Source organism: Myotis lucifugus, unplaced genomic scaffold, assembly GCF_000147115.1.
Source record: "Myotis lucifugus unplaced genomic scaffold, Myoluc2.0 scaffold_0, whole genome shotgun sequence".
NCBI lineage: Eukaryota > Metazoa > Chordata > Mammalia > Chiroptera > Vespertilionidae > Myotis > Myotis lucifugus.
The window spans coordinates 49,408,591-49,419,773 of record NW_005871048.1 but is presented as its reverse complement, the minus strand read 5'-3'; the positions used below and the strand labels follow the sequence as shown (position 1 = coordinate 49,419,773).

The following is an 11,183-nucleotide window of genomic DNA, read 5'->3' as shown; positions in this document are numbered from 1 at the left end:
TCATTTAGATTTGTGGCTCAGACCAGGGGCGGAGCTGGCTCCAGATGACCCTGGAATAGGCTCCCTGGAGTGTCACACGGCAGGATCCCTGCTGTGGTTGACCTGGTCGGTTTGGGAGTGTTTTATGTTGGGATCTGGGTGACTTATTTCATATCTTGGTTCCAAACAGGAGGAAATGGACAGTAACCCCATGGTGTCCTCGCTCCTCAACAAGCTGGCCAACTACACCAACCTGAGCCAGGGCGTGGTGGAGCACGAGGAGGCCGAGGACAGCCGGAGGCGCGAGGTCAAGGTACCAGCCCCTGTGCCCCCCAGACCTCCCAGGACCCCTCAGGGCCTCCTCTCCTCCCCTTGGTTTTTCAGTGATGGGACAGTTGGTCTCTTACCATTTTCCTAGGAATTTTATTTCTTAGGGAATATTTCTAGGAATCTATCCTAAAAATTAAACAGAGCTGCCGCCATGAGGACTTGTGCAGAAAGAGTTTCTTAGGGAGAATGTGTAAGATCCACTTGGGAACCACGCAGACACCCCTTGGGGGCTGGTGGGTTGTGCGTGGCCCCAGGACAGAACAGCCAAACGCAGCTTTCACTGCTTAGGACGATGTTCACTAGTATATGGGTGCAGATGAAGCCACAATTGAGGGTCTTTCTGTGGGAGAATGACGAGTGATTACTCGTTTCTTCTCACTTACCTGACTTTTTAAATTCTCTTGCAATAAGTATGTGTTACTTTAAAATCAAAGATTCAAACTAAAAATTAGAAGTATGTAACCACCAGAGGCGTCCCTGCAGTGCAGGCCGCAGCTTCCAGCGGTCTTGACGGGCCATCTCTCTTCCTGCCTTGAAACTGACAGAAAGGGCATTTCCCAAGTCTTGGCAATAGTTTCCTTCTGTTCACTTTTCCTGCAGGTGGCTCGCACAAGGGTGGAAATTGGCTTTCCTCTATTTTAAATGGTGATTCTCCCCCCACCCCCCCAACCCCTATTGGCTCTGAGAACACCATGGGAAGGACGCTGAGTCCTGAAGGGAGGGGCTTGTGAATGGAGCAGTGGCCTGTCGAGCAGGACAGAAGGCTGTCTGGCACTTTCTGCAGTGTTCTGCCGGCTGGGTGACCCCACAGTGTTGAGCTGGGACAGAGTGGGAGGGGGCTCGGTGGCTGCCTTCTGCCCATCTCTTCCCCACCCCAGTGTCCACCTGCCCATTGGGCCGTGCTGGGGCGGAGGTGCCGGGAGCCAGTGTCCACAAGGCCTCGCTCACTCCCCCTCCAAGTGCCTCTCTTGTGCCTGTGTCTGGCCTGACCTTGGTCCCCTTGGGCCCCAAGCCAAGGCCTCTTCTCTCCGCCCTCGGACTGTAAACCCAGCAGGATTAACTCGCGTTTCCTGACACTCGAGGGCATTGGCTCCTTGTGTTCCAGAAGAGCTGCTTGTTCAGGATGCAAGGAGTAGACGGGGGACATGGGACATGAGGCGTGGCCTCTGTGTCCAGCCCTGCTGACCTTCCTCGGCAGAAGGCAGTGGCCTCGGCAGCAGAGGTGTGTCTGGATGCACCTTTCCTGGTCCCCCTGCCGTGATTTTCCTGGCTCCTTGGGAGCCTGTGGCCACCTTGGCTGTTCACGGAGCCACCGCCCTCCCCCAAGGCAAGGGACAGGGAACGCTGACCCCAGGTGATGCTATGTGGAAGGTTATAGCTTCACATGAATGCCCTGGGCACTGCCTGTGGCTCCACTGCAGGAGCCCAGCTGTCCGAGTACACGGCACACGTCTGTCTGTCTGCTGGAGCTGGTGTTTCAGGGAGCCGTCCGTCTGCTCAGGGAAACATGCTCTCCGCAGAGACCTGGGTCTGAATGTTGCTGTAACCGACCCTCAGCCTCAGCTGGGCACCACCTGGGCCTCTGCTTGCGCTGCAGCTCCGTTTAGGCCAGGGGTGGGCAAACTTTTTGACTCGAGGGCCACAATGGGTTCTTAAACTGGACCGGAGGGCCGGAACAAAAGCATGGATGGAGTGTTTGTGTGAACTAATATAAATTCAAAGTAAACATCATTACATAAAAGGGTACGGTCTTTTTTTTTTTTTAGTTTTATTCATTTCAAACAGGCCGGATCCGGCCCTGGGGCCGTAGTTTGCCCATGGCTGGTTTAGGCCACCTGGCGCAGCCTTGGGGTCGCAGATGTCCTCCTGGCTCAGACAGAAATGCAGCCAGACCCCTTGTTAAGGTTTTGTTGAGATGTGATCTCATGTTCAGCCTGGTGGATCTGAACAAGTCCGTGGTTTGCACCCACTGCCAGGTTGGGATCTAGAACAGGATTTGGTTTCAGTCACGGGAGGGACGGCCACCCCGTGACCCTCAGCAGGACTGTGTAGCCAGGTGGGCAGGTTTCAGTTGGGATGAATCTAGTCGCCCTGCTTAAGACTAAGTGTAGGTAGGTCCCCTGGGAAGGGAGGCGGGGGCTGCCCCTTATTGTCCCTCTGACCAACCTGACATAGGAGCTTGTTCCCAGAGATGGGTGTGTGTTCCCCCAAGGCTTCATCTCCAGGGCCTCGGAGCCAGTTGGGTGATCCTTCAAAGCTGCCTTTTATGAGAGAACTGAAGGCCGCTGTGCCCTTCCAGGGTGACTCAGGACCATGTCAGCCGCTGGGCACAGAACTGGCTCCGGGCGGGCGGGGCCCATGTGAGGCCTGGAGTCCAGCTGCTCTGGCTGCAGGGTTTGCTTAGCCTCCTGTGGTGGTTTATTGATCTCTTTATATGTTCACTGAGATTATAAAATAGAAACTGGCAGTTTGTCCAGGATGGTTGTCACTGCATTTCCATTCTCATTTTTATACAATTGAGATACGCCCACCCTGTGTGTAAGACACATACATCCTTTTATTTACACAAAAAGCACAGTTAACCCGTGGGTGGGCGGCTTGGGAGGGGTGCGCTGGCCAGGAGCTGGAGCTCAGGCCAGATGTTCAGGGAGTCAGGACGGGCTTTCAGACCCTGGCTCCCACTCCCCGGCTGCTCTCAGCTCATTCTCCCCAGGGCCTTAGCATCTGGGCGCTCTGTGGGCTGCCTGCACTTAGTGGCAGGTGTTCCTGTCTGTCGGCAGCTCCATTTGCACCCGAGGAGCCCATCTGCTTCCTTGAATGGGGGTTCAGCCCCCTCTCCTCGGGCGTTTGCCCTCCAGCCACCTCCCTGGGGCTGGGCTGTGTCCCTGGGCGGCAGCCCCTCTCTGAGCTGCCACAAGAGCTGGGCTGTGTCCTTGTTTTCCACCAGCCTTACCATTCACAGCAAAGCTGCTCAGGTGTGTGTTGGTTTTCTTTTTAATTCAGGATATTTTCTCCATGAAACAGCAGCTTGTCTTTGCACCCAGATGTCCCGAAATCACAAGTGTGCTGCCTGACTGTGTGGTCACACTGGCTGTCATCCCAGGTCACAGACCGGGAGGGCCTAGCTGTCCTCTGTGGTGTGTGTGGGGCTGGCCTGCAGGCTCCTGGCCATGTCGCCACCCTGTTCTCTGGGCCAGTCTGCTCATCCCATAGTCTTTCCAGGATCAGAGCAGACATTTCTGCCAGGCGCCTCCCAGCACCGTCCGTCCCGCAGCTACCTGTGTACAGAGCCCCCCTGCCCTGTTTCTGTATCTGCGGTTGTGGGCGTGGGGGAAGGAGGGTGCCCAGGTGGCCAGTTCTCTGAGCTGGTTCGATGGTGCCCCGATCTCTTCTTCCATGTGGGTTGAGTCATTGCTGATATCTGCCTGGAGTTGGTGTCCTTGCGCCTTCTGTGGTTTTAGGGAGCAGGACCGTCTCATCCTCCATGGCCCTCACATCTCCTCACATTGTGGTCTCCTGAGGGTCTGGAACCCGGAGCTGTGGTCGTGATGCACAGAGCCTGGAGCCTCTTGCTCCCATCTTTTCCCAAACTTTCCCACCGTCCTGCCATTCCGCTCACAGAGGAGGGAGGCCCAGCCGGCTGTTCCCCACTCCGCTCCCTGGCGATGATGTGGCTCTGGTCTCTTTCAGAAGACCACCCTGCTTCCAGGCAGCCAGGGTCCTGCTCTGGAATCTCCTGGAGCTTCCATTCATTCTGGGGTGTGGTTCCCCTCAGCCATCTTCCCAGGTCCAGGCAACAGAAGCTTTCCGCTCTTGCTGGTTCCTTTTCTTGTGTTCCTGGGACCTCTGTCTGGGCCTGAGGGTGTAGCCAGGGCTCCCCGAGGAGGGGTCCCTGGGGAAGGTGCTGAGGTTGGCCTCCCCGGAACCGCTGTTCTCTCTCTCAGAACCCAGGCATGGGCACCTTCATCGGCGTCTACCTGCCCTGCCTGCAGAACATCCTCGGCGTGATCCTCTTCCTGCGCCTGACGTGGATTGTGGGCGTGGCCGGCGTCCTGGAGTCCTTCCTCATCGTGTTCATGTGCTGCACCTGCGTGAGTGGCCGAGGCTGTTTCTGGGTTTGGGGCAGTGGCAGCTGGACTTCAGGGACCTGACCATGTGGACAAATGTGGGCTCTCCCCGGTCCACTGCTCTCTCTCTGAGGTTGACCGCGTGGATTCTCTCCCTGGGCGGCCTCCTCACCAGTGCTGGTGTGATCACTGGGTGTGGCCTGGGGGCTGTGACCAGGCTGTCCAACAGCCCCAGGAAGTCTTACTTAGTTGCACCTGCAGTAATACAGGTGCAACCCAGCAACGGAGGGTTTTCACCAGGCACTGTCACCACGCACAGGAGTCCTGCACTTTGACCTGGTCCCCTTCCAGTTGGACCATCTGCACATTTTCAGGGACCCTGTTTATAGGAAGGGACATGTGGTGGTAACTTGTTGAGCCCCGACCCCAGCATGTGAGACCTGCCACTTGGCCTCCGCACCTGTGTCCCTGTCCGTTAGGGACACAGTCTCTTCTTGCCACCGAGAGTTGCGTCTGCTTTAACCTCTGTGCTCCTCAGTGCCTCCTCCCGGCCCTGAGTCTTCCTGCTTCCTTTATTGTTAAGAGGGTGATTAAGCTGTTGTGTTACCCTGTGTCACCTGGAGACAGCTGTCCAAAGAATTCAAACCATGCAGATGAGTGGGCGTCCACAGGCCCCTCTCAGGCCCCTTTCCCTGCTGCCCTGGGCTTCCCAGAGCTGTGGTGCAGTCACCTAAGCAGCCTCACTGCATTCTCCCTGGGTCACAGCATGTTTTTTACGTTCAAGAGTCGGAAAGTGTCTGGAGTGCTGCTAGGCACACACAGGAAAGGATACCAACCAGGACAGTGGGGTGGGGCCTTGCTCAGGTGGCAGACACGGCCCAGCAGGAACCCGGGCACCGTGGTCACCAGGGCCTTCGCTTCCCAGGCTGTTCCTTCTGGTCCTTAGGTTCTAAAATAGTTACTCTCCAACCCATGGGTGTGGCTGCTTCCTGAGCAGGTGGGCACCTTGTACCCCATGGGGCGTGGGCACCCAGGGAGAAGCTACCTTTCAGTGCTGGATGGGGTCCTGAGTCGAGTGCTTTCTGGGCAGCCTGGGGGAGCTCAGTTTTGGGAGTTCAGTGGGAGAGAACGTGGGGCTGGGGCTGCAGTCCTGTCTGAAGCTCTGCCTGCTGGTTACTCGGCAGCCGGAGCTGGGCCTGCTGGGCTCTGGCCCAGGCCTGCTGCCTGGCGGCCCTCAGAAGTGCTCTTCTAAAAGCGTCACCTGTCTTTCTGCAGACGATGCTCACTGCCATCTCCATGAGTGCGATTGCCACCAATGGCGTGGTCCCAGGTAAGGGGGTGCTGGAGGCTGGGTGGTCTGAAACGAAGCCTTCCTTTTGTGAGTCGGAACTGAGCTGAGCCCTGTCTGGGCTCCGTGCATGCTCCACTTTCATTTTGGCGATGACCTTGACATTACCCCTTCACCCAAGGCTGAAGGTGAGGCAGGAAGTGGGGCCCGGTCCCCAAAGGCCTAGTGTGGACATGCCCTTACCACCTGGAGGTTGCTGCCGGTCATTCATGTCTGAGCACAGACATCTCCATGTCTGGAGGGGTCGGGTGGGTGGGAAAGGCGCGTCCTCAGCCTGGCCAGGCCCTTCCAGAAGCTCTGTCGGCGTGACCTGGCCTTTGGGCAGTGATGCTCACGCAGCTCTTGCCTCTCACCTGCATGAGGACTCTCCAGGGCTAGTGCCCCTGGTGTCCCGGGGCCTCTTCCCCTGCCTCCCCTGAGGGCATGGGCGTTGCTAAGACCAGGGTAGGGGCCTGTTATACGAGTGCTTGAGGCTGCTGTGTCATTGAGATTCTCCTCAGAGCGGGAACCATCAACACCCCCAAGATTTTTTCTTCTCAAACATGCCTTTGCTGTCTGGACAAGAGGCTGGCATTTATGACCAGCTGTATCCCTTTGATTTTGAAGTTTAATCCCCACAAACCATCATTCTCTTTTTGAACCAACAAAACTAACGTGCCACAGGCTTCATTTGTTGCCTCTGACGAAGGGTAGGAAGAAGGGAGGGGCTGCCTAGGTGATGGGGGCTGAGGGCGGGAGGGCGGGGCTCTGGTCTGCAGGGTTCACTGGTGTTTGAGCCCTGAAATCATGGCTGTTTGTTTCCCCCCGCTTTGCAGCGTAGCTCCCATCCCTAGGAGGCAGTGCCCACAGGGCAGTGAGCTCAGCAGAGAAGGGGAGGCAGAGGGGCCAGTGCTGCGTCCAGTTTGTACCTGAGGCTGTGTTGTCTCTCGGGAGCAAAGGTGCAGGCACAGATGCCTCTAGTTTATTTGGCGCCTGGATTCAAGGAACTGGAACGATGCCACCTTGTGCCCCTGCAGCTTGTGCAGCCTGTGTCTATAAGTGAGGTCCAGCATGTTTTGCACCCCAAGTCCTTGAATAGTGGCCCCTCCCCCGGAACTTCCCAGGCTTCACAAGGAGCAGCAGCTGTGTAGAGGCTGTAATCCCGCTGGCCATTCTCCTGCTGGCCGTCCTCCCCTGGCCATGGAGCATGAGCCCCGATGCGCTTACCGGCTGGGCATAGGGACCAGTCTCCCTTCGCTTGACGTCCAGCTGGGAGGAGGCACCAACACTCAGTGCTGAGGAGGAGGTGTGACCCGCTCACGAGGAGAGATGATTCTAGTGGCAGATCGGCATTTAGGTTTGCTTTTCAGAGAGAAGGGCATGCCCTGAGGGGTCCTTCAGGCTCTCCAGAGTCACCCATGATCTCCCAGTAGTGTCTGAGGGTGGACTCGCTGTCTGGCGGAATGGCCAGGGACTGATCTGTGGGGCATGGGTGTCACTGCATGCTGGGGGTGATACAGAAGTGAAGCTTAAGCAGCCCTGGGTTCTCAGGCCTTTTGGGGCAGAAGCTAAGAGGATGGAAGTGTTGGTTTTACATCAAAACGTGCAGGTTTACGGGCTCTGCCCCCTGCTTGTGGCTGATTTCCCCCAGGACCTGTTTGGTCACAACTGCCAGAGCCGCTGTGTGTTCTGTGAAGTCCACATTCACGGTACCCGGTGGGTCCTTAACGGTACCCAGTGGGTCCTTAGCCCCATTTCCTGTTTGGTGTTTTTTGCAGCTGGCGGCTCGTACTACATGATATCGCGGGCCCTGGGGCCGGAGTTCGGGGGAGCCGTGGGCCTCTGCTTCTATCTGGGCACGACTTTTGCAGGGGCCATGTATATTTTGGGGACCATTGAGATTTTTCTGGTAAGTGCTTTGTTTGGGGCTGGTTCCCCTTGCCTGGCACCGACCCCAAGGGCAGAGCTTCTGGCAGGCCTTTCTTCTCAGCTTTTGTTCCTTATGTACCCGAGGGTCCCTTGTAGATGTATCCTGGTGGTGTGGGGACCCTTGGGGAAGGAGGGAGCCAGCACTAAGCCCCCCAGAGAAGGGCCCTTCGGAAGGTCGTGCCTGGCCCCGTCCCTCTCCCCATGTGGCCATCCTCTAGGCAGGGATGGATAGGCTGCCCTTCTTGACTTGTCTTGTCCCCACAGACCTACATCTCCCCTGGCGCATCCATCATCCACGCCCAGTCGCCGGACGGCGAGGCTGTGGCCTTGCTGCACAACATGCGAGTGTATGGGACTTGCACCCTGGCCCTCATGGCCATGGTGGTCTTTGTGGGTGTCAAGTACGTCAACAAGCTGGCCCTGGTGTTCCTGGCCTGTGTGGTGCTGTCCATCCTTGCCATCTACGCCGGCGTCATCAAGACCGCCTTCGACCCGCCGGACATCCCGTGAGTCCCAGTCTTCTGTCCGGGGTCCTTGTCCTCGGTCCTCTGCTTGGGCCAGGCCTGTAAGGATGCAGTGTTTCCTGGTTTGTCATTGGTTTGTAATTCATGGCATGACGGCGGGGCCCGGGGTGGTGGTGCTGTGTGTCTGGCAGTCTTACCTTCTTCCCCTGGCATCGGGGATGAGCAGTCGGGCTGCTTTTGTAGCAGCTACCTGCAAGACCAGGACGGGAGGTTTGGCGAAGGACCAAGGGCGTATAGGTTGGCCCTTGTCCCTGAGGACAGCAGGCAAACTGATCTCCTCCTGGCTGTGGCCTGCTCCCCTAGTCCTCATGAAAACCCTCAAGTGGGTTCTTCCCTTGTCCCCCTTTTGAATGAGGACATTAAGTCACAAGGAAGTGGCCCTAGGTCACAGAGCGAGTGAGCGAGCTGGTGCTCAGGCAGCAGGTTGCCCATTGGCCTGGGTTGGGGTGGCTGGGAGGGCGCTGGTACCAACCCTCTCCTGGCCCCTGCACTTTGCTGTCTCCATGTGGAGGGAGCCACCTGGCTGGGAATAGTCCCATTCACTCCAGGACAGACCGTCCCTCAGCCCCACGTTGCGTGAGAACTGGACTCCTGCTTCAACACTGATTTCCAGCAGCTCATGCCCATGTTCTCATCGTGCTAAACGGGGAGTGTCAGCAGCTACTAGCAGGGCCCCCCGCAAACCTCCACCATCACTGAAGAAAGTGGTGGGAGTCATTTCAGGTCCCGCATGTCCCCTCACGCCCCCACTCCCGCTCCAGGGTCTGTTTGCTCGGGAACCGCACGTTATCGAGACGCAACTTTGACGTCTGTGCCAAAGTCCTCACCACCAACAACGGCACGGTGACCACCGCGCTCTGGGGCCTCTTCTGCAACAACTCCATGCCCAGCGCCATCTGCGACGAGTACTTTGCCCAGAACAACCTCACGGAGATCCAGGGGATCCCCGGCGTGGCCAGCGGCGTCTTCCTGGGTGAGTGCCCAGTGGATCTTGGTGGGGCTGAGTTGTTCAAAGCCCAGTCCCTGGGAGCCGGTGCTGCTGCCCGGTCCCTGGTTGTGCCACCCCTTCCTCGATGCTGATCTGCCAGGGCCGTAGATGCAGCCGCTGTGGAGGCCAACGGGTTAGGGGCTCCAAGTGGATCCTTTTGCTTTAGCATTTCATAGCAGCTCTGTTAATAAGGGCAGTAATTAACTGGTGGGGACTGGTTTTTCCTGTCTCCGAGTTCCTCTGTGATGAGAAATTGGGCTGCCCCCCTCCCCCCATACCAGGAGAGAGGCCTGACTTTTTATGGGCGAGGAAGTGGAATAATCCTGAGGCCGTGATCACTAGTCCCTAGCTGTCCGCCCCGAGGCAGATGGATATCACGGGTCCCTCTGAGGCTGTGATGACAGTGGGTGTTGCGGGGAGGCGGGGGCTGTACTGCGTTGAGATGGGTCAGGGCTGCACACGCCCACACATCCCTCAGCCTGGGATCCTGATGCTCAGAGGCCCCTGGCTAGTGGCCCAGACCCGACTTCTGGGTTCCGGCAGAGCAAGACCCTTGGAGGGGCAGCCGTCACAAGTCACACAGGAGGGTAGTGGTGGAGCAGGGATCTGTGGAAGGTGGGAGTGAGGCACAGAGACCTATGGGGTTTGGTGTCTCTGTGGGAGGACAGGATCCATGTCGGGGGAGGGGTCCCTGAGGGGATGGGCTCTGCAACAGGGACCCTTCAGGGGGTTTTGGAGGAAAAGGGGGTCTGTATGGAGAGGGGGCCTACAGGCTATAGCCCAGCCAGCTGGGATCTGCTCAGGGTGCATTTGCACAGGTAGGAGGTGGGCCCAAGGTGACACCTTAATTGTGTGTGGGGCTGGGGCCATCACTGCCCCTGAGGGGTCCTCCATCAGTGAGGCGACCTGTGTGAGGGGATTGCTGTCCGACCCTCCACTTGGAGACCTCCCCCCAGAGCCCAAGATAGTGTGTCAGGGACACACTTGTTCAAGTGAAATCTTCTGCAAATGTGACTGTGGGACCGGAATCTTTCATTCGGTGATTAGTGAACAGTCCTCAGAGCTCTGTTTCTGAGTTTGATGCCTCGTGTGAAGTTTGAGCATGCCAGGCACATCTGCTGGGCCTCCCGACGGCGGGAGCCCTGGTGGGAGGTTCCAAAGTCCTGTGACCCATCCTTTCCCCCCACAGATAACCTGTGGAGTGTGTACACGGACAAAGGCGTGTTTGTGGAGAAGCAGGGCACGCCCTCCGTAGCGGTGCCAGAGGAGAGCAGAAACAGCAAGCTGCCCTACGTGCTCACTGACATCATGACCTATTTCACCATGCTGGTCGGCATCTACTTTCCCTCCGTGACCGGTGAGGCCGCGGGCACTCCAGCGGGCCAGGCCGGCTCTTCCCTCAGCTCTAACGTAGCCAACCCCGTCCCCCCCGCCCCCCGCCCCGTTTTCTTTCCTGTTTGGCTCAAAAAAGGAGTTGCAGTCTGCTCCCCGGCTGTTCTGAGTGGGGAGCGCAGGAAGCGTGTGGTTTCAGGCAGCTTTGTCCCGCGCGCTCCTGAGCGGCCAGTGTTGTTAGAAGTAACTTTGTGACTGCGGCGTGGCCTTGCTGAGACGCCTGGTGCGCGATTAGGGGGTGCCTAGGAGTGAGCATGGAGAGCTGTTAGTGGCCAGTACTGCAGCCATCCTGGTCCTTACAAGAGCCAGCTGGCCTCAGGGAGGGCCCTCAGTGTGTGAAAGTCCCTCATCTTGCCGACATAGACATGTACATATGCACGTGTGTGTGCGCACACACAGGTTCACACACACACTGCTCCTGGAGACCACCTCCCACCAGGACACCCCCCATCCTGACCCCCACAGAGCAGACGCCTGACACACCTGTAGCTGGTGTGTCTGTCCCTCTGGTTCCTGTCCAGGTCGGCTCCTGGCCCCCACTGCAAGCCTGTCCACACTCTGGGAGGCTGGCCTGCCAGGGGCCGCTCCCCTGCCCCTCTGTACTCATCTCCGCTCTGACTAACCGTGGGGTTTATAGGTAGTAGGGG

The 11,183-nt window shown here is 57.9% G+C and overlaps 1 protein-coding gene across 1 annotated transcript in view; it reads left to right on the top strand.

Moving 5' to 3' along the window:
* Positions 1-173: 173 nt before the first annotated feature.
* Positions 174-11,183, top strand: part of SLC12A7 (solute carrier family 12 member 7) — a 29,132-nt gene continuing 18,122 nt past the window's right edge. Inside the window, exons 1-7 of the mRNA XM_014452905.1 lie at positions 174-292; positions 4,254-4,400; positions 5,652-5,706; positions 7,482-7,612; positions 7,897-8,138; positions 8,918-9,129; positions 10,334-10,501. Coding sequence (XP_014308391.1) covers positions 176-292; positions 4,254-4,400; positions 5,652-5,706; positions 7,482-7,612; positions 7,897-8,138; positions 8,918-9,129; positions 10,334-10,501 — 1,072 coding nt within the window. The 5' untranslated portion in view covers positions 174-175. The remainder of the gene's footprint in view (positions 293-4,253; positions 4,401-5,651; positions 5,707-7,481; positions 7,613-7,896; positions 8,139-8,917; positions 9,130-10,333; positions 10,502-11,183) is intronic.